Source organism: Simochromis diagramma, unplaced genomic scaffold, assembly GCF_900408965.1.
Source record: "Simochromis diagramma unplaced genomic scaffold, fSimDia1.1 OVJJ01000247.1, whole genome shotgun sequence".
NCBI lineage: Eukaryota > Metazoa > Chordata > Actinopteri > Cichliformes > Cichlidae > Simochromis > Simochromis diagramma.
In genome coordinates, this window is record NW_024386949.1 from 212,234 (window position 1) to 238,239 (window position 26,006).

At 39.8% G+C, this 26,006-nt stretch overlaps 1 protein-coding gene and 1 non-coding gene across 4 annotated transcripts in view; both read left to right on the top strand.

The window, feature by feature from the left end:
* Positions 1–26,006, top strand: part of LOC120737679 (receptor-type tyrosine-protein phosphatase N2-like) — a 208,468-nt gene that overhangs the window by 40,045 nt on the left and 142,417 nt on the right. For all 3 annotated transcript variants that reach the window (XR_005696807.1, XM_040038521.1, XM_040038520.1), the window contains exons 6-10: positions 857–1,229; positions 2,802–3,122; positions 3,689–3,729; positions 7,720–8,093; positions 18,681–18,767. Coding sequence is in view for 2 of the 3 variants with exons in the window: in XM_040038521.1 (XP_039894455.1) it covers positions 857–1,229; positions 2,802–3,122; positions 3,689–3,729; positions 7,720–8,093; positions 18,681–18,767 (1,196 nt within the window). In the remaining variant the exon portion in view is untranslated. The remainder of the gene's footprint in view (positions 1–856; positions 1,230–2,801; positions 3,123–3,688; positions 3,730–7,719; positions 8,094–18,680; positions 18,768–26,006) is intronic.
* On the top strand, positions 7,268–7,359 carry trnas-gcu. The gene is given in 2 exon segments: positions 7,268–7,304; positions 7,324–7,359. It is a non-coding gene; the product is annotated as a tRNA-Ser (tRNA).

Sequence of the window (26,006 nt, forward strand, 5' to 3'; positions counted from 1 at the left end):
AACACGAAGGTTACTGGATTGGTGGTGTTATAAAGAAAGAAAAGCCAAAGTGTGTCGGAAGAAAAAAGGCAGGGTGCTTGTGTTTTGTACTTTGGCGTCAGGATGGTTTGCATTCTTGTCACATACAGTTGGTCCCATTATTTTAGGACGTTGTCTCAGCCTTAAACGTGTGACGAGCAGGTGGGACATTTTCTTGGATCCAGCATCTGCATAAATAGTAATTCTGCATGACTCGTATTTTTTGGTCAGATTTTTTTTTCTGTCGCAGCCAGTTTTTTGTCATCATTAGACATCGGACAGAGGGATGACTGGGAATTAAGGGGCTGGTGAGTGAGATGGTTGGCATCTTAAATTTCTAGGCAGCAGGAATGCTCAAGCAATGCAAAGTAATTATAATTTACTTTATGCTTTACTTTGCAGTTATACTTTGTCCCTTGCGGTCTGTTTATTTCGAGGTCTAATTATTTGCTCTGAGACATTACAACATATGGTCGGGAATTTTCAGGCTTTTACTTAAGCTCTCTATAGTTAATGGAGTTCGGATGATTCACATTTCATAGCCTCTCAGTTCATCCATTGTGTCAAACAAAACATTTGAGGTAGTTTTCCTTTAATTCCACTCCCCTTTTAGGCAGCTTTCTCCTGATTGGCTGCCCCTCACAAACAGCAGGTGGGTGGGACTTTTATGCTCACATCCAGAGTCGTGTTTTGAAATGACTGTATTAGGGGCACGCACTTCTCCTTCAGCCACAGTGTGGCTGTTTCTCAGAAAATAGAGCAAAAGCTCTGCTATTGGAAAGCTGGTGGAAGTGTCTTCAGCATCAGTGTCTTTGTACAGTATGCTTGTGTTTTCCAGAATGACCGTTTCCAGTCCGGCATCCCTGCAGACCTTTATCGCTCCAAGCCCCAGATTTCAGCTCAGAAATCACCTCCCTCCAGCTTCTCATCTCTTTCATCGTTCCAACCCGTGCAAAAGCAGAGACCACCAGCCAACCAGCTCCTCGCCACGCAGGCTGAGGGTGACCTTCTCCTGGGCGCCCTGAGGCAGTATCTCTCCGGGCATGCGTCCCTTCACAGTGGGGGAGCGAGCCCATTCGAGCGCCTGAGAACGTTCTACAGCAACAGAATAGAGAATTCTGGGCTCAAAAAGGAGACCTCGAAATCCAGACTTGTGAACATGGGAAGGCCGCAGGGGGCCTTACCCAAGGACCCACTCACTTCTGTTGATGGTATGTATTTTACCCATGATGGATTTCATCATAGAGTCTGCAGCGTGTTTGAGATGCAAAATTCCAGGCAGGACGTCTTTCACTTTCAATCGTATCTCTTACAACATGTAAACACACACATGTTGAACTGTCAGTGTTGATATTACATAATTTTATTACAAGCAACAAGGAGAACCTGTGAGTTATGGCTTTCTTTGAGTGGACTGAACCATGCAGAATACCAGAAGTGGTGGCAGGAAGTTAAGAGAATCATTCAAAGTAAAGCAAATATGAATAGAAATAAGGAAATTGTAGCACAGCGTGGTTACACTTAGAATCAGATAGCATGTTTCTGTCTCAGCCTGCTGTCAGACGCTGGCTGGGTCTTCATTATAAGGAAGTTATTATTATTTCTTTCTTTCTGTGGCTACGCTGAACACACAGGGCTTGTGGTGAAAACCACATTGTACTCTTTTTCCATAAAGATGAGCATTATTTGCATGACTTTGGAAACTAGCTCACAGCAAGGACCATTAAATAATTGCTATAAGGCTTTCAAAGTTAACTCAAAGGTAAACGTAATCACGTGTAGTGCGCCCAGTTCTTATGATAGTTGTAGATGTTCAACTTTCATTTTTATCTGTGCATTAAAACCTGCACACACTGACAGGCCCTCATACTTTAACTTAGCAAACGTGTTAGCGAACATGAACTCATATAAGCATCCAGCAAACAGAACAGCATTAAATTTAGTCCAGTGTCCACCTAATGAATATAACTCTTGTATCGATTCTCTGTGTCTTTTTTGAGTCCCGAGGGAAATATCTGTCTCCTAAATTCTCCACTGTGTGCTCACTAGCTAGCTAAATGCCTGCCTGCTGTTTGGTGCTGGTACACAGGGCTTTTCTGATGAAAACAACTGTCTGCTGTGGCTGCTATGTGATGCCAAGTAAATAGTAAATAAGTGGAAAGCTATACACCGAGCTGAATCTCGCTGTAAACCTGAAAGGAGCTCCATAAACAGCTTTAGCTTCATTGCTACAAATCACAGCTTTCACATCGTCACAGTAAGATACCTAAAAATATTTAATGCTGAGCTCAGAAGAGAGACAGCAGACATGAGAAGTGAGACTATTGCCTCTAATCTAAACTACATAACTGGTTTTAATGGGGACTGATTCTGCTTTTTCTTGTTTTCTCTTATAAATACACGATCATAATAAACATGTCCAGAATTTCAAATAATGCAGCCACTATGCAATCCCAGCAATCTATACACTGAGGATGTCATGTCAGGCACACAGCTCTCCCACCCACCTGCTGTTCAAACCTTCTGGTCACGAGGGGCAGCCAATCAGAAGGAAGCTGGCTTAAAGCTAGTAGAAAGGCAGTTAAAACAGCTTGTTTCTGACAGAGGGTAAACTGAGTGACTTAACCAAAACCCAGCACAAGATCAATAAATATTATTTTGAACTATGAATCATACAAGTCCAAGAATGCAAACATGGAGCGTGGAGTTAGAATATTTGATCTGCTTTAATGATAATAATTTCTTTGTCTTTCATTGTTATTTTACTTCCATCTCTCCTCCAGAGAGGTTCATCGAGAACGTTTTGAAGAATGTTGACAGGCAGCATGTGGACATGGATACGCTGACACCGCAGGATTTGGACCAGCTGTCGAGCCTGATAGCTGAGGCTCTACAGGTAGTTGATCAGGACAAGGGACTAAACAGAGGCCTGAGCCGAATGAGGGGACCAGGACCGAGAGACCTGGAAGGAGAGCTGAGTGATGGAGAAGAAGAAGCAGAAGAAGAGGAAGAGGCGGGGGAGGTTCCTAGGGATGAGTTGCTGGGGAATGCTCCTACCCTGAAACCTCAGGAGAGCACTCCTGTCGCACTGGCAGCACTTCAAGGTAATTTTATAGTGATTCATTTTGTTTTTACGCAATTAAAGTATTGAGTAAGCGATGGAAAGTAAGTCTATAATACATGCATAATTGTGTAGGCTGGATTAAACAAAAAAAACGGAGCTCTCAAGTTGCCACAAGAGTGCAACATAAAAATCAATGTGAAAATAAATAAGCATCCTGTGCTCAATGCAGAACATAAACCCAGCCAGTGTTAATGGTTTATTGTCCACTGAGGCCACTCAGGCTTTGCATGTTTACACAATCACTAAAAGTGCTCAACAGATAACTAAATGATTAAAAACTGTGGTCAGAGCGCAGTGGATATGTTATTTATGTACGTTTTCTAGTGTTTTTTCAGCATCAGTGAAAAATAAATTTACACAGGGGTGAATTCAGATCAGTAAAATATTAGAGAATGGTGAATTTGATTTAAGGAAATGGCCTTGAAATTTGGCAGCTCTTAGCTCTGAATGAATTTTTACATAAACCACCTCTTTTTCTGTCTTTCTGCTCCCGCTTTGAATGGAAACACAAATGTATCAATATGATTATTCTCTTTCTCCCAACAGAGCGTCACACGGAGACAGAGGAGCAAAATATGCAGGACAAGGTAAGCAATCAGAGTAGCAGAAAGGGAAGGCTTAAATGTCAAAGCCAAGGCTGACATTGTAAGCAGTTATGTAATTTATTAAACAAGGGAATGAGATGAAATTTTGCAAGGGTGAAATCACTGCCCAAAGAATTTATCTAGAACTCAGTATTCATGCGAGAGAATGAACTGCCGACAACAAAAAACAAAATCCATCAGGTTTTAGTCCCAAAGTTTTATTTGTTATACTGCTAGTATGCACTAATAATATTCTTTTTTTATTTATTCAAATAATGAAGAAAATCTTCCACAATATATCGGACTGATATGAACATGTGCATTTTTTAAGGAATCGGGAGAGCAGTGGATAAATGAGTGAGTTGGAATTAATTAAGGCTAAACAAGGTGAACTCGTAACAACGACGCTGTACTGATTCGGTCTTTTATACTGTAAATTGAAACCTGGGTAAAAAAAAAAAAGTAAACTCATTAGTTTATTTCACGGATTTCTTTTATTCAAAGCAGTGGTTGAAATACTAGCATGTATAGTAGAGAGATGTGTGTCTAAAAATCCAAATGTGATTCTGCTATAAAGTTTTAAAATTTCAGCGGATAGATCACCAATAGATACTTAATTGTTTCCAAGAGGAAATTTGTCTTGGACTCTACTAAACTACTAAGCTACATAATAAAAATAATTATGACCAGATAGAGGGGCGATTATAAGCTCTCAGCAAGGCATCAGTCAGTATGTGCGTTTGTTCTGTTTAAAATTCCTCCTGATAGAGGCAACAAAGGATCTTTAAAGCCAATTTCATTTGGCTTTTAGAGAGAACCTTGATTTTAATGACAGAGGAATATCTTAAAGTCAATGCATACCTGATTACAATCTCTGATGAAACAGAGGTTTTTTTCTTCACCTCCAGACAGACGTGAGAACCAACCAAATCAAGAAAGTCCTGTCACGAAGGACATCAGAACGCTCGCGGGTTATGAATAACCAACAGACTGTGATGGTTACACACTGCTAACCAGTTACTTTAGTGCTGCATTTTAAACAAGAAGACTTGTGCATGCAGAAATGCTTTAGTTTGACATTAAATGGATCGTGGCTGATTTAAAAGCGGAAATTTCAATCTCTTAAAAATGTGAAAACCCTAAAACAAGCTAATTTTTTTTTCATGCATTTAAAATGTTTGTGTTGTCCAGACATGTGACTACAGCCATGACAACAGGTCATCACGGCAGTTTGTGAAATAGTCAGAACCTCTCTACTGATTTGTGTTTCTGAACTCGAATGCCTTTATTCCATCTGTCTCATACGTACTGATGTATGTATGTAGATATATTAGTGCTGTCAGCGTTAATCTCGTTAAAATTACGTTAATGCCATTTTAACTAGATTAACGCGTTAACGAGCTAACCGCGATAACGCGTTGACGCCATGCAGCCCCACGCACGGGGCGATCTGCGGTAACTTGTTAATGGAGATTTGCCTGCGTTAATATATATATATATATATATATATATATATATATATATATATATATATAATGAATATGAAAGAATGAATATTTTTCATTTTTACGAAATGCAAAAATTCCACATTGACATTATGTCATTATGTGTCCATAAACACAAACAAATACACAACTTTCCAATCCAGAAGACTGATGTTTATCACACAGCTTTATGTCAGATAACATGCTGACACATAACTAAATGCTGCACTACCTTTAGAGCAATAGTTATCTATTGCTGCAGTGTTTGATAAAAACCCATTCAGCTTAGTGAAAGGGATTTCGTGACTGTGGGACTGTTATTCATTTGTCCATATATCTGACTTTACAAATAAAATTTAATATGTCATTTTCAACTACTTTTTATTTGTCTTTTGTAGCGAAAAATATATTTATGATAAGATTTGCTGAAATCAACGCCGGAATAGAAGCAACGTCTTCTCTGTGCTTATTTCTTGTACTCATTTCTTATTTTGTTTCTGCTCGTTGAAAATTCCCTCCAGGCTGATGCATCTTGCTGGTCCCAAAAAACAATTTGAAGTTGCAAAGAAGATTGTATTTCAAAGTGCTCAGAGACAGAATAAACTATGTTTTTAGCTCACATGGCATTGCTGCTGCAGTGAGATGTAGTTCTTGACAAGACGAGCAATTACCCTGAAGCTAGGACCAGAAGAATAATAGCATATTAAAACCCTATTCAGCATAAGTCTGACAGGGTGGCTGTTCTTTGATTCAAGGCAATTATTTCCTCATGCCTGTAGCTGCAGATCGCCAACACGCTAATGTCAGCAACAGGAAAACTCCCACAAGTTCAGTTTAAAAGAAAAAGAACTTGATTCAATATTGTTTCATTAGACACTTAACAGCCACTTCATTAAGTATGCCTAACAGCACACAGTTGCTGCAAATTTGTTGGCTACAGACAAATTTCCCATTCCACCACATCCCAAAGGTACTCTATTAGGTTGTGATCTGGTGACTGTAGAGGCCATCTGAGTACAGTGAACTGATTTTCATGTTTGAGATTAGTCACATGGCACCTTATCTTGCTGGAAGCAACCATCAGGTAGGCTAAACAATGCTCAGTGGATACTAAATAATCAAAAATGTGCCAAGAAAATAACTCCCACGGCATTAAACCACCAGTACCAGCCTGAACTATTGGCACAAGGTAGGATGGATCCATGCCCGGATCTCTGATGGTTTGGGGGTGCATTCGAGCCATTGGAATTAGCAGCTTGCACATCTGGAAAGGCACCTTCAATGCTATAAGGTATACGCGGGTTTTAGAGCAACAAATGCTCCCATCCAGATGACACATATTTCAGGGAAAGTCTTGCATATTTCAGCAAGACTGTGATAAATCACATTCTTCATCTATTATTATCACACCATGGCTTCGTACAGTTTTAGAAGAGTCCAGGTGCAGAGCTAGCCTGCCACTAAGTCTAGATCTTTCAGCAACTGAAAGCAATTGTAATGAAATGAAATGAAAATATGAAAAAGAGTACCCTGGACTGCTGAGCAGCTAGAATATTATATCACACAAGAATTGGATAATATACCTCTCCCAGAAGTCCCACAGATGGTCTCCTCATTTCCTAGATGTTTATGGACTGTTTTTAAAAGAAGAATGGATGCTGCACATTGTAAACATGGCACTGTTCTTACTTTTTTGAGACATGCTGCTGCCGTCAAATTTAAAACGATCAGATGTTTTTTCTTAAAATTGTTAACTTTCTCACATTTGATTGGATTTATTTTCTGTGTTCCACTGTGAATAAAACATAAGTTTATGGGATTTGCAAATCATTGCACTGGCTGGGAGCAGTGCAATTTAACTAGAAAAAGCACCACACAGATTCTTTCCGTTTTGATACGGTTGCTACAGACGTTGCCTCATGTTCTTTTAGAGACACTATGTCTTAAGTGTCTTAAGCTTAAAATTGAGCTCATTAGTCAGGTTTGTATTTTTTTTAATTAGGTGTCTGAAATAAATTAAGTTCTGTGTAAGAGTTGGATCACCTACTGTCTTACCAGGCTCTGTGGTGCAATGGATAGCACATTGGATTGCTATTGGTTTGTGTCAGATGAAATTCAAAGATTGTGGGTTCAAGTCTCACCAGAGTCGCTTTACTACAGTGGGGGGAGAAACTTGTTCCTGCTACACGGAAACCTAGTTTTGGGGTGGCTGTGTGTAGGTCAGGTGGTAGAGCAGATCACCCACTAATTGTAAGGGTCGGTGGTTTGATCTGTCTGCTCCAGTCTGCGGGCCAAATATCCTTGGGCAAGATACTAACCCCAAGTTGCTCTCTGATTAACCTATGAGTACGTAAGAATGTTAGATAGAAGGACTTACATAGGAAAAAAGAAAGTGAATGGGTGAGTGAGGCAAGTTGTGTAAAGCGCTTTGAGTGCGCAGTTAGAGTAGAAAAGCATCATATAAGAACCAGTCTATTTAACCACGGTATTTCATTGGCTCTTATTTCAGACGGGGAGTGGCAGCCTCTTCACCAAGCTTCTCGCCTACCTTGACAAAAGTTCCTTCACCGGACCTCCCCCAGCTAAAAACCATTATGACGATGCCAGTCAAACACCCAGAGGGCAGCAGGTGGGGCTGGAAAACGTCCAGAGTCGGACTAGCGAAGTAGGGGTGGCGGTGCAAAAGAAGGATACCACCCAGTCTGTAGATGAGCTGTTGGAGGTGGCAGGCTGGATCAAGGAGGTGGCACCCCCTCCTGCTTCTCTCGTGTACGATGAACCTCACAAGAAGACGATGCACGTTCCTGAGCTACAGTTGGACGTCAAAGCCAGCAAGATGAAGAAAGATGATGATGTCTTTGGCTATGTCATCACCGACACAGAGTGAGTACAGATTTAATGATGAACATGTAAAAGGCAAACTGCAATTGAATTTTGAAGGAGACATATTTGAAAATAAGTGGATGAAAATTAATGGGTAGGTGGATGGATGGATGGATTTGAAGTATTTGAAGATTAAAAAAATCAATCAAAATTACAATTTATTTTGCATTTATCATTTATTTTCAGGTGAAATAAGTACACTTTTACTGCTTCCAGAAATTAGAAAATAATATAAATTAAAAGGGTAAGTTGCAGCCAGGTGCTGTAATGAAATGGAGCTGATTAATTGATCATCAGAAAGTGTGACAACTACTTCTATTAAAGCCTCTGTAGCATTCAGGCGTGTGTTTACACAGTGGAGATGCTGTTCGAGCAGATTCACCCCAAAGTCAGATTGTGCAATGCTTAGAAAAAGTTCCATCTCAGACTCAATAGACCTCTGTTAGAATATTCAATGTTAAAGTTCTTGACAGTAAAATTAGAAAAAGACTGAAGAAGTACCCGTGGTTTGGAAGGGTCCCCTAGGAAAACTCTTTACCTTAAAAAGAACATGGCAACATGGTTTAGGTTCGCAAACCACAAGACTTCTGGAACAATGTTCTTTGGTTCAAGGAGACCAATGCACAGTGCCACAGCATATCAGCAAACACTTCATACCAAGTGTCAAGCACAGTGGTGGAGGTGATTTGGGCTTGTTTTGCAGCCACAGGACCTGGGCACCTTGCAGTCATTGAGTGAACAATGAACTGTGTATGTCAGTGTATTCTAGAGTCAAATGTGAGGCTATCTGTCCAACAGTTAAAGCTTGGCCCAAACTGGGCCTTGCAGTAGGATGATGATCCTGAGCACATTAGAAAATCTACAACAGAAAAAGAAGAATTAGGGTTTTGTGGCAGCAAGTCCAGGTCTCAAGGTTCCTGAAGTGCTGTGCATAAACAAATGCTAGGAAACCTCACTGAACTGAAGGTTGGCTTTTTCATGGAAATTTCATAGCATGTCAAAATAAAAGTCTAATAACAGAAAGCCAGATGCTTGTTCAGTTTGAAAGGCAACATATTCTAACTTATGAATCAATGTTTTTTAGTCATGTGGCTGAAATCCAACTTAACTCTGCCTTTATGTAGGTCACCAATGACCCACTTGGATGTTGAAGAGGTTGGAAAATGTAGAAAGTAAACATTTTTATCTCAATTTTCAAAATGCATATCTCGAGTCTAGAGCCTATACAGAAACTTTCTTTCACCTTTGTTTTGGGTAATCCACAGTAGCGATCAACCAGCTTTTTTCACAGTAGGTGAAGAAAGAAATGTGCTTTCCACGTGAGAAATTGCAAACCCTCGTTCTTTGTCCCTGCAAATTTTACCCAGAATGCAACAAGAGCACACTGGGCATCTTTTTCCTTCTTTCTTACTCACACAAAGGACAGGGTCGTTTCCATATTGATTCCTCTGTTCCTCAAGTCTGAGGTTGAAGTTCTTTAGAAATCCTCTTTCCTGTGTCTGGTTTTGAAACTCCTTCATGCTCGCCTTTCAGCTGAAGCGGGTGTAATTCTGGCTCAAGGTCTTTGGCAAGTCTCTTTCTTTTTGTCCTTGTTACTCGACACTCTGAGCTATACAACAGAAGAGCCTTAAATGTTATGTTATAGAGAAAATACATCTCTGGGATGTTGGTGTGGAGGTCCTACTCAAGGCTTTCATATGCTGAATGAAGGAGTTTTTATTTAAGCACAATATGATGTCCGTTTTAGTCCAAGCTTTTTCTTTGTACTTACTTTACGTTACTCAACTGTAGCATACAGATCATTACGGTATAAATAGGAAACCTAATTTCTAATCACCATGGTCTTCAAAAGCCCCATTCAGCAAGGTTGAATGATTCTTCTCTACCCATAGAGCCGCTTAGTGTCACAGCTGCTCTTGAGAATCAAATGTATTTATGTTTTACAAGAAAGAGAAATTCTAAATTAGATGACTTGTGTTTATGAAGTGCGGAAAAATTTCAAGGCAATAAAAAGTGTCAAATATGCGAATGCAAAATTAAATGTTGCAATGTTAAGGCGCTTTGGTTGTAGCTCATGAGCACCAATCGATCGTCAATCTTAAGGTCAGTAGTGTAATCCCCGGCTCCCGTGGGCCGGTGCGTTGAAGTTTCTCTGGGCAAGATCCTGAATGTCAAAGTGCCCGCAGTGTATCCGTCAGGGTGTGTGCATTATAGTTAGACAACACTTAAAGACCTTGTAGTGTAAAGCTGCTCAAGTACTTTTCTATTTACCGTTCAAATCCTCTCCTCTCCAAACAGACCTTTGATAACTGAATTAAAAATACTGCGACTTTAGCTTAAACAAGACTAGCCTCAGCTACGGCTGCTTTGTGAGAAAACCTCTTGGTGCTAAAATAAAGCGTTATTTCTTAGTTTTGTATTAAGTGTTGGATTTAGACTCACCTGACCTCCCCATACATCATACACAAGTATAAACACTGATAACACAGGACAAATGTGTGTACTACTGACTGACAGATTTATTACTTATAATTTGTTGCTATCTGCAGACGGTGCCTCAAGGTGGGGCTGCAAAAGGATACCTTTGTATCCCTGCGACAGCATCTAACAGTATGAGATGAAAGATCTTATCAACGGGTTAGATTTGTATTACTCTTTGTTTTCTGTAGATTCTCTTAACATTTTAACTAAATATATGGTTAAAAGAACAATTACAAAGCACCGGGTTTTCTTCTGTGCAGCCAGAACCAAGTTATTTTTTTTAATTTGAAAAAACGTTAGCTCACAAAAGCTCACAAAAACTACTTTGACAGTGTTGCAGAAATTCTGACGGCAACCTTTAACATCAAGGTTGAGCTCCTGTAACTTTATGAAACAGGCTCAGAGGCTGCTTTGCTCTGATCCTAGGTGAACAGCTGGAAGGTTTAAGATGTGCTCAGTCACTTTTGCACCGCAGATGTCAGAGTCTTCAGTGTACTCAGCAGATTCCCCTCTAACCCTTTACAGTGACTCTTCAAAGTGACTCTTGACATTTCTATGAGATTGCTGAACTTCAAAAGAACACCAAAGTTGTCCTTGACAGTTCACTTTGTGTCAAACCTCTTCTTGAGAGTGAAGTGCAGCATCAACCACAACATGGAAAAATGCCACTTCGCAATGTGCCAGTAAGAAAAAGGCCCTTGAAAGAATGTCTTCTTGTGAAACAAGCCATCTTCTGAGCCAGACTAGTCTCAGTAGCCACATCTTTCCCCACAGCTTTTTGTTTGAGCAATGAGAAAACCTTGGACATTTTTCCTTGCTACGTCTGACTACAGGGACAGAGTGATGAAAACGAATGCATTAAACCAAACAACAAGCAGAAGATGATAAAAGCAGAGGAATGCAGTGAGAGTCTGGGCCACCAGTAGTCATCTCTAGCTTTTAAAGAACATCTGATTTGTGCTGCCAGGTACCTGACTGCTCCATGTCATACTGTGATTTGGCAGTAAAGTCAGCAAGCTTTAGGGTTTCTTTAGATCAAAGAATCCAGTAATATCTCTTGATACTTTTTAACTAGTGGCAATAACAAAAACTATGTATTAACACCATTTAATGTTGATACATAATTCACAGATGCTTCTTGTTTCCTCAAACATGGTTGCATACAGTACTGTGCAAACACATCATTTCTCTGAGGTGACATTAGACATTAGGGAAATGGGAAATACATGCAGCAGTTTATTGAAACATGTAAACACACATGGAAATATGGTACAAATGAAAGTCATTAATTGGTATGACCACATTTGTTCTTCAGCTTGAACTCTGGTTCTTGAATTAGGTGCCTTTTTATTCTTGAATGATTCACAGATCAGTGTTAAGTAGCTTAATAAGACATCTTTAAAAGATTACAAGAAAGTCTGGATGCTTGGAAGCAAAATACTAAGAAATAAAGACTTTTGCTCAGTACTGTAACTCCTTCAACACTGCATTAACCAAAGGCACACCTAACTCATAATTGAAGAACTCGCAGTAAAATTGTTTAACTCAACAACCATTTTTCCTCTCCACTTCAAGCTGGGCCGCTGAATCGCTGTGAACTCTAGTGAATGCGTTGCTGAATTTGAGGTTGTTTGAATAAACGTTTTTCATATTTTGGCTTAAAGCTACTGAAGTGCTCCGTACTGAGGTCGACTCCCTCTCCAAAACAAAGCTGTCACAGTAGGAATAAAAATATATGAAATGCAGGGCCACATGCGAAACAAGATCGATGTGATGACATTTTGGCGCAGCGTCTGAGGTGAAAGCTGATAGCAGGAGCATCCTGGTGGTTTTAGAGTATCATCTCCTCCTGTGGCCTGGGGAGGGGAGGAAGAGGAGGAGGAGGAAGAGGAGGACAGGGTGATTCATGACAGCTGGAGGAAAACACCTGGTGCTCAAGACGCACACACGCACGCACACACACAAGCATGCACGCACACACACAGACACACACACACACACACACACCTGTTTTCATATCTTAGTGAGGATATCTGATTGACATTATGCTTTCCCTAACTCTAAGCCTAAAAAATGAATGCCTAACTCATGGGGACAGGGACTGGTTCCCACAAGTATAGTAGCGTGCCAATTTTCTGTCCGCACAAAGATGTCTAAACATGTACTCACACACACACACACACACACACACACACACACACACACACACACACACACACTTTACTCTCTAATTAGTACTTTGATGTAAAAATATGCATAAAAAGCTCCAGTGTAATTCCTTTAATGATAATCTATAATTTGATGATTTGATGAGAAGTCCACAATCCAGCCGGAATTTGTTGCCTTAACCTGAACCTGTTATCTAACTGTTATCACGAGTAATGTTTCCAATTACTCGTGATACAAGTCAAAATCTCTGTAGACCATCGGAGGTTTCATTTTTTAATTAATTTTTTAGTTTTCATTTTCTGTTGGCCCCATATGTATTTATATGTTATATCCAGAAATTCTCAGAAATTGTTTATTCTGACGTCTCTCTTTCTATTTTTCATGCCGCTGACTTGACATTTGTTCCGTCTTACCGACAGCATTCTCCTTAGTTGTCATTATTACTGATCAGACTTAGGCATGACAGTCTGCCTGTACTGGTTTTCTCCTGATTCACTCTCATGTACTTGCTGAGGCAGCTCATAGTAGAGTGATCAGTGGAGAAGCCCTGAAGGGAAGGGATGTCTTTGATGTTTGAAGAAATAGCCTTTCTTTTGTTCAGTGAAACCTCTGGCTTTCCTATTACTACATGCAGCAATCCTCTCCTCAGGCGCTTCTGTCCCCAAACAACAGGAATCCGACTGGGGTCTGCAGAAGATGGATAGATCATATTTTCCTGGTGAGCAATATACTCTGGACTACTCGAATAATGACCAAGCAACCTTTATTTACACGTTGGAGTGAAAAGCGAGTGTAACTTTCTCCATTTTGGACCATCTGTTTCCTGGAAGTTTAGTAGTGTCCAAATAGTTTGTCCTACACATGTGTTATACTGTGTGAGAAAATACTCACAAATACACAAAAAATGTTTGCAGGAAGATTAATTGATTTTGCTGTGAATAAACTAAATATTAGACATTTAAAAGGTTTGAGAGGTTTGAACTTAGTAGTACTTTGATTACTCTCACGCTGAAAATAGTTATAATAACAGTTTGAATAGTATCAGCATATGAATTTGATATTCGTCCCCTGTATATCACCAGTAGTTACCCTCCTCTACCTTCATGCATTCTAAGTAGACTGTTACTATCTTTTGTAAACAATGATAAGGCGAGAGCATTGTGTGGACATTTAGCAGTGCTGTTATAAAACCTGGTGGTAAATGTTGTATTAATGCTGCCGATGTAGCTTTGTAACATGTGCATTACACTTTAAAATTGATGCTTTTTAAATTTTAAAGTCCTTATGCTCAAAATAAAAAACAATGCAGCTGTTGATGGATAAATGGATTGATGTGAAATTATATTGCTATCTGAATCTGGAAAACACGGTGCCAGCTCCTGAGTTGAGGCGTATAGTACCTGTCAAGTATCCATCCCTCCCTACTGATGCTTAAAATGGAAAACATAATTTGATATCCAAATTCGTTTTTTCTTGCCTAATAAAACATTTGCACAATGCCTTGTGCTAACCCTGCGCAGTAGATGTTGAGACATGAAAACAATGACCACTAGACGAAAGGTCATCAAATGGGGTTTATACTCAGGAGTCCATGGATATCTTCATTAAATTTCATATTAGATCATCCAGTAATTGTTTAGACTTTTTTTAGAGTAATAGAATTCAGGGTAGCACAGAGAATAATCCTGTTGTTTTTGTGTATTTGTGCAAAAGTTCCTTCTCAACTTTGGTAATTATTGCCTTTGGATTCAAAGTCATTTGTCCAGCTGTTGCTCCATCGAAAAGCCAGATCATCATCAGATGAGCAAGTACAGGCCTGTACTTGCTGCTGTACTGTTATCAGTTTCCATTTTCCCTGAAATTGTGTAAGAGTGAGATGGAAGGAAATATAGAATAAAAATAATCAAAGCGTCTCTCTGTGAGAAGAAATCCTGCCGAGGCAGGCTGTCGTATCTGAGCGGGATCATAACCCAACACCCTGCATGCTGCAGAGCTAATGTAAAAGCTGCTGTGAGGTCTCCATTGTAGCTATCAACACTCAGGATCTGCAGGCAGAGCGATCGCTGATGTCAGATCTGAAGCAGCTGCTCTGCACAGTGAAGACTGACTCAGGCTGTGGGCTGTTGAAGCTGCTGTCTGCTCTCCAGGCTGAGAGGGGAGACAAATCACAGGCTGTCAGTACATTTTCATACATAGCAAGTCTCATTTTTATTAACTGTGATTCAGCCACATTCAGTCATTTTCTCTTATAGTCAAAGAAAACAGTTAAACTCATGATCCCTAAGATGTTAAATTCTGTAAACAGCTGCAGTTTATTTATTTTTATTTGGATTTTACTCTGAAGCTGACAGTCATATTTGATCATAAATGATTGTTTATTTGGTCACATGTCCAGTGCATGTGAAATCCTAAGGCTAGGAAGACACCTAGAGTAAAGATTTTAACATGGAGTAAACTAAAAATGATGAAAGAGAAGAAAACATTTTTTGGTTGAAATCCAGCAAGTGTTGGACATCAAAGTTCAAGATGCAAGGACGGAGACAGCTGCTAATTTTTGTAATTAAGTGCATTTAAAAATTGAGTGATTTGCACAGTTTGCAGCAAAACTCTTTCTCAGCTTAAGCTGTATTTCCAGAAATGTGCAGATATCCTGCAGATGTCTGGAAGCGTCTGCTTTCCTTGTTTGAATTCCACAGAGGAGACTTAGAGGAGGTCAGATGAGTCCACAGCAGACAGCAAGCAATTAGCTTGGAGTTGGGATATTGAGCTTTAATTATGGTCTCACAGATGCAAACACATGCCACGCACAACCTCTCCCCGTCCCATTGGCCCTAAGCATGCACAGAGGCTTTGGTAATTTAGTGCTTAATTTGTTATTCCCTTATTTCGCTGCCATTATTCTCACGGTTTGGTGAAATGTCAGTGAGTTTCCCCGTCTAAATTTTACTACGTTATCATCAAAAGCAAAACTATGTATGAAAGAAGAGGTCATTTAAAGCCAAATTGATGTTTTCGTGTTTCTTAACCTGTCATGAGTCATGTCTGCATCCCGTTATATTCTTGTTTTATTTTGAAAGTCTTGTTTCTCTGTTCATTGTGCTTAGTGTCACGATATGATTCCAGTCAGCTGGTTTTCCCATGTGTTTCCACTTCCTCTGATCACCCTTTGTGTGTACCTTTGTGTGTATTTAGATTTTGTGTGTTGATTCAGTCGTTGCCAGGTCGTCTGTTTGGTTTCACGTCATGTCTCAGAGTTCTTCTTACTGATCAGGTTCGTGTTCGGTTTATTTCAGTTCCATGTCTCTCGTCACAGTTTTCATAGTTATTTAGTTATTTCCCAGTTTAGGTGTCAGGTTAGGTTTTGCCATGTTCACGCTTGCTTTGTTTTTGTGTTCACGTTTTATCAGCCAAATGAACGGCTCGCCTTTTGTTTAAACTCGGTTCCGTCTCCTACCGTGTCTGCATTTGGGTCCCGCTATTCACTCAAAACACAGTCAGCTCCCTGCTGACCGGGACATAATTGACATTGCATGCTTTTTGGATTGGCATTTCTGTTGTCATAGCATTGTTTCTTTAACTATACCTTTTGTGTCTGAGTGCTTCGCCTGTTACTTCTAGTCACATCCTATTTTATTTTGGTAATTTGTTTTCCTTGTTGGTTTCCTTCCGGCTTTTTCCCTCCTCAAAAATTTGCCTTTACCTGCCTTTAATGGCTTCACCTGTGTCACATTAGTAGGTATTCTTTAGCCTATTTTTGCCTCACTTATTTCCCTTGTGCTCCGTTTAAATCTTTGCTTTAGTTTTACCATTTTATTGAATTAGCTTTTGTTTATTCCCAGAGTGTTTAGTCACCTTTTGTTTGTTTACAAATAAGTTTTGGATTCAACGTTTGTTCCTTCACTCACTCATGTCTGCATCTGGGTCCTCATTCTGATATATCAAAACATATATATCATAACATGTCTAAGAAGTTTTCACACTATTAATTTGTAATGTCAGACACATAAGGCTGCACAGATGGCATTCTCATTTATAGAAGCATAGATGTTTCCTTCTTAAGTTACTTTAAAAATAAAGAAAAGAAAAGTTTGCTTTTGAAAATATCCAGTAAAGAAATTTGTGTTGGGAGGATTACATCAGCTTTACTTCATTTAAAGTAGTTAAAATCTATTGCTGTAGAGTATGTGTCAAACAGTATGAGCCAATGCCATTAATATGGCTGTCTATCCAAAAATATGCATATATGCCAGAACAGCAGATCAGGGTTCAGGATGAAGTGTTTTTCTCTTCTTTTAGATCGAGGTAATCCTCAGCTGTGAACAAAACAGGTCGTTTTTGTTGTTGAATACTGCCAAAGTAATTTTATGTGCTAGAAAATGCTGTAAAGCATAAAACGATGGAGCGGGCAGTGATATCAAGCTTTCTGCCTGTGACCTTTGTCACCTCTTCAGCGTTCACCTCGCTGGCAAACGGCACTTCCCACCTCTCTATCTCACACTTATCTGAACTCACCTGGGAGCTTTGTGGAAAACTGCTTTTGTCTGTATTTTCTGGTTCAGTCCTTCAACTAGTGGGTTTAATGATACAGTGATATGTCTGGAGACCCTTCCCCCATGTCCAGTATGTCTTATAGATCAGCGGTCCCCAACCCCCGGGCCACAGACTGAGTCATTTGGTACCGGGCTGCTAGAATTGAGGCTCGGGTGTGAAATTTATAGTTTTCAGGGTTTTTATCATAATTTTTTTAATCGTTTATTATTAACTCTGTTTCCCTGGGTCTTGTCCCGTGTGTTATGGGTAAGTCTTCTTCTTTTTTGGTACTGGTTTTATTTGTTGTATTTATCCACAACACGGTCCGTGAAAATATTGTAGGACATAAATAGGTTGGGGTTGGGGACCGCTGGCATTTAACACTTTGCTCTTCATCTCCATACTATTTACGCTCAAGTTCTCTGCCATTCACTTGCCTTAAGAAATGTCAATTAAACATTTATCTTCAAAGAATTTACTTTTAATTTTCTCTCATTTCTACATAAACCAGTTCAAGCCTTACCTATTCTGATAGCTTTGCCCGATTCATGCTTCAGAGTACTCTTCAGCCCCTTAGTTCACTTTTTCTAAGACCCCACTAACATGGGCTGAGGGATCAGTCAGTGACCCACTGGAAACCGGAGCGTGCTGAAGAAAAATGTGAATTGCTGGAGGCTGTTTGCAGTTACTGTGAAATCAATTGCTGAAGCACCAGTGACATATTCCTAGAGACTAGTCAATAACCCCACGACAGGCTGTCTAGGGGTTGCTGGCAGTTGCTAGGTAAAACTGGTTGTAAAGATTTATACAGTGTTGTGCTGGAAAACTTTCCTTTAGTCACAGATTACCTGTAGTTTGCATGAAAGATCCCGACTTGTCTGCAGCACTTGCTCTGCTTAGCGAGCGGACATAAACCGGAAATTGAGACTGTTCATGTTTGCAGATAAGTTGGTGTCTTCCTTTCACGGAACGGCCAGCTGAGGCATTTAGATGCTAATCAAAGCCATCACAAAGACGTTATTTTGTGCACCACAACCTTTCGGATCAACTTCACCTAAACACAGCCAGCAACCACTCACCTGTTTACACCTTTCTTCTGATTGGCTCCTCCTTGCAAAAAGATGGTTTTGGTGGTAGATGGGCGGGGCCTATGTGCTAAAAGCCACAGCTGTTTGTCTAAAATAACCATATTAGGAATATCACCAGTGAAGAGCAATCTACAGAAAATAAGGAAAACCTTTAAAATTACCTGATACATCACTAGAAGGAAAAAGAACTTGTTTAAAGCCTGTTTTTATAAAAAAACAAATTGCACAGTAAATTGCACCTGTTGTATGTTTAACTTTTAATTTCTGATCCCTTCTTCTCTTCCTGCCCTGCACTCTTCTTCTTCATCGTCATCATCAGTGGGCTCCAGACAGACGACGGCCTCCACCTGATGAAGATCCTGGCTAGAATGGCGAAAATCCAGATGACTGATTTCGCTGAGCTCTCGTATGTACATCTCTGTTTTTTTGTTTTTTTTAAATCTTCTGGTTACACAAAACATAGTGCACTCACTGTGTTAATGCTGCTTTTTCTTACTGGAGTCTGGGGTGAAACTCCGTCTAACCTAATGTTATGTTTTTTGTTTTTTTTTCTCAAAGCTTAAACATTTCATTTTCACACTGCATTAAAGGAATATAAAAAGAACCACAAACTGGCACGTTTACTGCATTTGAGGCTCTTAATAATCCGCTCCTATTGAGAAATGATCAAGTCACACCTGTTCCAGTTCGGATGCCAATAAAGAAAGTCTGTTTACAACAGAGCTAGAACACTGGAGGTGACACGTTTCCTGCATGCAAGCAAAAACCCTGAAATAGAAGCTGAACACTTTCTTATTGAAATAAAGCCTGTCGTTCAGTGATCCAGAAACAACTTAAGGCTTCACATCTAATCACTGCAAGTTTGTGGAGTAAATATTTCTCCCAGTCTGATTCACTGGTTTAAATAATGTGTTGATCATATCTTTAAAAACGGAGCAAGAGAATACCAGGAATTGACTACAAAGTTCTTGCAACTTGATCATCAAATCTTAATCCACATGTTGAACCACATGGTAAGGATATCCAGCCAAGTCGGGGATTTGTTCACTTCTTTTCTTCTTGCTAAAACACTTTAAGTCTCAGTGCTCAGATTTATCATGAGCTGCACCACAAAGATCTGATTTAAGCCCCCATTTATTTCCATTGTATATTCTGCCATTAGATCACATTATTAGTTTCAAAACAATTTCCAGTAATCTGTATGCCGATGATGCTCAACTGTATCTCTCATACAAACCTTATGAATTATCAGTTTTAGTTGATTGGTTTAATGCAACTAATAGTTGGATAGCAAATAACTTTTTGCAGTTCAATGAAAACAAGACAGTCTCTTATTTATTTTATTTTTTTGCTCCAATAAGTATTATTCAAATTGGACCGTGTCTGGGCTTTTTCTCATTCACTGTAGATGCTAACGCGGAGAATCTTGGGTTAGCTTCCATCTTTGACTTTTAAGAAATAGTGCTAAACTGGGGACTGCTATCTGAAAAACTGAACTGGAGATGCTCGTTCATGCCTTCATCCCCTTCCACTTAGATTGTAGTAATGCTCTGTCTAAAGCAGGGGTGTCCAACTCCTGGCCCAAGGGCCGGTGTCCTGTAGGTTTTAGATCTCACCCTGGGTCAACACACCTTCAAGACATGTTGAGGAGGTAATTTAGCCATTTAAATCAGCTGTGTTGGATCAAGGACACACCTAAAACCTGAAGTTGGACACTCCTGGTCTAAAGCATCTAATAATCTCCTCCAGTCTGTCAAATTCTCTTGCAAAGGTTCTTATGAATTCTGTCATGTCTTACCATTGTTAAAGCATCTACACTGGCTTCTAATCAAATGCAGGTGTCAGTTTAAAATCTTGATTCTTACTTTTATGGCCTTTATGTCCAGACACACCCAGCCTCCCTTCCGCTAAAGATGGAGCAGTGTGTGTTAGCTCGAGACGGATGATTCTGTCATGTTCCTTATCATCAAACTACTGTAGAAGACAAGCGAATATTGGATTAATCTGAGCAGTACGAATCCTAGCTGGGAAGACATTGTTGTTCTGTTTTTTTCCATCACTAACCACTGTGTCCCTGAGGGGTCATTTGACTCATTTACCGGCATGGTTTAGCTCTTTTACAGGTAAATACAATGATTAATACAACTTAAAACCAGGTCCTTATTTACCCCTTACTACGAAATCGTCTCAAACTTGTAACTATCCCCACTACCTGCCTAACTCTTCATTTCGCTTATCTTTAAACCAGTTCTTCGCAGTGTGTCTTTGTTAACGAATTTGTCCTCACAATCCAGGTGCGCACACCCACAATTCAAAGCTTCAGCCATGTGTTCTGTTCTAGAAGCTAAAAATAAAAACATTTAAATGCTTACGATGTCGTTTAAAGCTCTCTTTGCCCTGTAATGTAGCGGCGCCTCTGGACATGTAGTCCTACCAGCTGTCAGGCAGCCAAACCGCTGAATAGAAATGAGAACAACATCAAGAAAACACTTCAGTATTTTTCAGTTCAGCAACACTTCAACCTTCTAACAAACCAGAGACCGTATGAGCAAAGATCTGTAGATGAGTCACAACATCCATAGTCTGCTTTACCGTCTCAACAACAACCATTTCGTACCTGTAGGCTGGAGTGGGCAGCAATTTTCTCAAAGGGCGAGCATCACATACTAAAACTCTTCAAATATTCCCAGTAGAAGATGAGCAGCGTCGGCTGCTCCACAGTTACCCTCCAGCATGACGGATCAGAGAGGGCAAACTGGTGGGATCAAAGCAGAGTGGCAGAAGGCATTAAAATCAGAAGTGGGGGAAAAAAAAGGAAGGGAAAACAGTGCCCTTACAGACTAGGAACCCAAGGACGTCGCCTTATTTTCATTCTGTCAACATTTTTTCCTGCTCTGAGGGGGTAATAAAGCAATGAGCGTTGTTGGTCGACGGTATTGACGTGTTAGAGACGAGCAGCCGTTGACTACAATCATTTATTAATGAGAATGAACTCTGCCTGAACTCTTTCTCTCCATGTGTCTTTCTGTTTTTCGATCATTCTGTTATTCGTTTCTCCGTCTTTGCCTCTACCTATTCCTATTTCGTCTTCCCTCCTTCAGGTTTCTGCTTTCTTAGTTTGTCTCAGTCTGTATGTCCTTTCTATATTTCTGTAAGTAACTTCATGCCCCCTCAGCACCTCCTCGCTTTCTCTCTCCCTTTCAGTCTTTCCCCTCCACAGGTGACTTTGCATGGAGTATCAATTGAATTCTCAATGCTGTGAGCTGCAACAGCAAAACAATTGCTACTGTGGGGGTTTGGATATGAACACACTGTTGGGGATTATAGCCAGCCTACAGACGGTGTTTGCTGTATTTTATCTGTGAATAAACATGTGTCTGGTCACAGTTAAATAGGATTTTACAGCCTGAGATTGATCATTGAAATGTGAAAATAGGTGAATTGCAAGGTTAATTAAAACTTTGATCTCCTGACCATTCCCTTAATTGCTGAGATCTGAGAACATTGAGATATTGCTAAAAACCCGGAGGTCCGCATCTTCCGAAGGCTCTTTATTACACAAACTAACCCAACTCAGGGTTCACTTACTTTTTACAGAAATTTGGACCAATAAGGAAAAAGTATGCCTCTGGCACCATTTCCTGAGGTAACCAAAGAGATGAGAGACATCTTCATGGAATATGGTACTAGATGAAGTTAGGATAATGGGCAGGGCTCCCCCAGGTTATTTTTTTTGCTGTACTGAACTGCCATGCCACAGCACTACATGAGTCAGTCGACACTGAAATAAACCACAACAACAACATCCATCTCTTTACCGAATGTTCAGTGCTCTTCAGTCTCGTGTAAATATAGCGGCAGATTGCACGTTGATAACAAATACAGCCTGGTCCCGGTCCACAGACCGATTGGCTCGAGGACCGAGTGGCAGGCAGAAGGCTCATAAGACAACTGGGACGTGACGTCAATGTAGGGATCCTGACAGCATTGGAAAATAGAAGCGATGAAGAAAATCGAACACTTGGAATAGCAAATACTCACACGTCCTGCAGACGAATAAAGACGCAACTGAGCAAACAGATCTTCAGTATTGAACCATGACTTCATTCAAGGCCATATTCAGCAAATGGAGATTGATCTTTTGCAGTGGCTGTTCTGAAATTATCTGTCAGATATCTGCCTGATTATTTCCATATGCGTTGTGTTATAATGCAAAATTCATTCAGTCTTTAGGCCTCAAATAACATTAATTAACACAATCTAATGCGTTGAGTTTAACTAAACTCTGGTCTGTGTAGTTTTCTACAGTATATTGGTGACAGTTATACTAGTCCAAATGTGAAATTGTCAACTGTTTATTTCAGATATCAAATCCTTAAAGGTGACCAAACTCAAAAAACATCAATCAAGCACCAATCCCACTCCCTTTGTTATTTTAAAAATGAGATGGTGAGATAAAAACCTGTATATGAATTCTCAGTCTGTGTTGTAAAAATGGTAGAATGAAGAATACTTCTAGCCTCAGTTGTTCACTTTTTCGAGTGTGGTGCACGATGGGCACAATATAATGTAACACTCAGCTGAACAGGTGGAAAAAGATAAAACTGAAAGCTCCGGAAACAAAACAACAAAGTTTACTTAAAATGCATTTTCCTTTGAAGTTTAGCGCGAGGACGCTAATTCACAGTTTATTTGGTGCTTTGTAGAATTAGTTTGGATTATTTGTTATCTTGTTAGTACAGCATATTTTTTTGGTGTTGGTTTTTCAGTTCATGTTGGCTGGTGTTTGTCTTCTAAGAGGTGAAATTTTGACACTGTTAAATGGATAGAAGTACTAGGAAAGCATTGCTTTTTATACTTGCATTGTACAGTGTAACTCCATTCACTGTTGATAAAGCAACGTCCAAATTGAATTGAACTCGGCCTGGGTTGAAGGGAAGCAGAGAGAGTAGGAATCCATGTCTACAGTCTTCTATTTGGGAGTGTGTGTGGACAGGTGGGGATTGGGTGGCTTGGGGTCGCATGATTCTCACACACGCATACCTACACACACGCGCGCACACACACTCTTTCTCTCCACCCCCTCCGCTTGGCCCCCGTCGTTGCTTGGCGCCTTGCCGTGCTGCTCGGCTGCTGCATTGAGTCCCTGGGTGGCCCGTACTGTTCCCCTGTTCTAATGCACCTTTTGTCTTTGTTCTCCTATTCTGGGAATGAAAGAAGGGAGCTATACAGTGGGGAGAGTGATGGATAGGAGGCAGAGAAAACGAGAGAGCGACTGAGAGAGAGAGAGAGATACAGAGAGCGCAAGGGAGGCAGAGAGAGAGGGAGAGAAATCCAGGGGTCTCTTTTGTTGTGAGCGCAGTGAAAGCCCAGCAGGGGGAGCCGCCTAGACAATTTGTCAGACGCACCACGCTTATTTTCCAAGGCTGCCCGGCTCCTCGCCACTGTGGCAACAGCAGTCACCTTAAATGGAATAAATAAGCTCAGGAACATAGGGCTCAGACTGACACTAATTTCTCAGCTTGCCTGTGGTTTTCAACACCATACTCTGAAACCGCACTAAAAACTGGTGGTTGCAGATAGTTTAAAAATATCCATTTACTTGTATCCAATATTATATTTCCCATTGCATACATTTAATGATAGAAATCTCATTTTATTCTGTATGCAGTCTTTGTAAGTCATCCGAACACCTTTTATGGGACCGTTTTTCCATCAAATGCAAATACGAGTGAATTATCCCTGCTTTTAAATTTACCCTCAAATACTTTTTACCTTGTTAAGTTTTGTGGTATTTAAACAGCTTTATTTACTATATTTAGGTAAACTCAGTCATAAAATAAGTATTGCATTAGAAATACTTGATATAATATCCCTCTAGTAGCAGAGTTCCCTATTTCGCTTTGAGCTATAAAAGTATTTGAGATAGCAGTTGTAGTATTTATCTGTTTAGGCTGTCGGTACAGGTGATAAACTTGTAGCTTTTTCTTATTTGCCTTAATGTCTCGTTACAGTAGTGTGGTAGAGAGAACATGCTGGATTATTATGGTTTTCATAGATTATCTGATTTGCTTTTATCAGTTTGAAGGACAGAGCGAGGCTCTGTGGTTCTCTGAGAAAACTCGTATAGCCTTGGGAGGATTTTTTTTTCTTTATTTGTATCAGCAGGAACTGTAAGATTACATATCCTGTCAAACATGGCATATAGCACTGGCCTAGCTGAACCTGCACCTATCAGGTCAGTTTCCTTAAACTAAAAAAATCCTTGAAAAATAATAATTTTTTTTAAAGCAGTACAAACGTTTAAGTGATATATAAATTTATAACCTGTGGAAATGTCCAGCTGTTTTATTGAGCCATCTTAATTTTAAAAAATACTACTTCTGGGTTTTAAATACTTTTGATCCTTCTTGGTTTATATTAGATGAAGTTTGTTCAAGTGCAAAAAACCCTTAACTGTTTCTGTGCAACAAAGTAGCTTTGGTTCACAAAAAGTGAATTACAAGTCACGACCAGAGCAGAGTTTTAGTAAAAAGTATTTTTCTGTTTAACTCTTCACATATATCATCTTAATTGACATGACACAATAAATGTCAGTCAGTTATATTGTACTTTGATAGGAGCACATACCTAGATGGATGGGAAGTTTTCTACATTTTTTTTTTTTTTTTTTTTTTAAAGTAGAAAACTTCCCATCCATCTATTCTCTTCCGCTTATCCTTATCCTGGTTGTCGGTAAAGGGGGTTTGGGTTTGGTTTTGGTTTATTTTTTGTTTTTTTTGTCAGAAAAAATATGTCTGCTATAAGAAGCTGGTGTTAAATGATTAGTTCCACGAACTAACTTTATTTTGCAGAGTCCTGTATCTGCTCTTCATACGCCTAACCTCTATCCACTGCGCAAACTTCATCCATTTACCATGCAGGGACACTGCAGACACCTTACACAGCCTCAGCAGCTTAGTACAGCCCCAATTCCAGAAAAGGCTGGATGTTTTACTATTTCATGAAAAACATTTGCTCCTTTTAAATTTGACAGCAGCAACACGTTTCAAAAGGTTGGTACAGAGGAAAGGCTTGAAAATTAAGTGGTACTCAAAGGAAACAGCTGAAGGAAAATGTTCCAACTAATTAGGTTAATTCGAAAGATGTCTGTAGTATGATTGGGTATAAAATTTTATCCTGTCTTCCTTCTCTCTCAGCCTGGTGCTGCCGGAGGTTTCTTCCTGTTAAAAGGGAGTTTTTCCTTCCCACTGTCGCCAAAGTGCTTGCTCATTGGGGGTCATATGATTGTTGGGGTTTTCTCTGTATGCATTATTGTAGGGTCTACCTTACAATATGGGGCGACTGTTGTTGTGATTTGGTGCTGTATAAAAAAAAATTGAATTGGATTGAAAAAGAACATCTTAGAGAGGCAGAGTTCCTCTGAAGTAAAGGAGGGCAGAGTATCTGTAATCTGACAAAAATGTCTACATATTTTCAGAATAACGTTCCTCAACATAAAATTGTTAAGATTTTAAATATTTTATCATCTTCTGATACATAATCTAAATATTCACAGAATCTTGGTGAAATCTCTGTGCACTAAGCAGAGAGCCAAAAATCAATATTGGAGCCATGCCACTCTTTGGATCGTTGGGTAGGACTG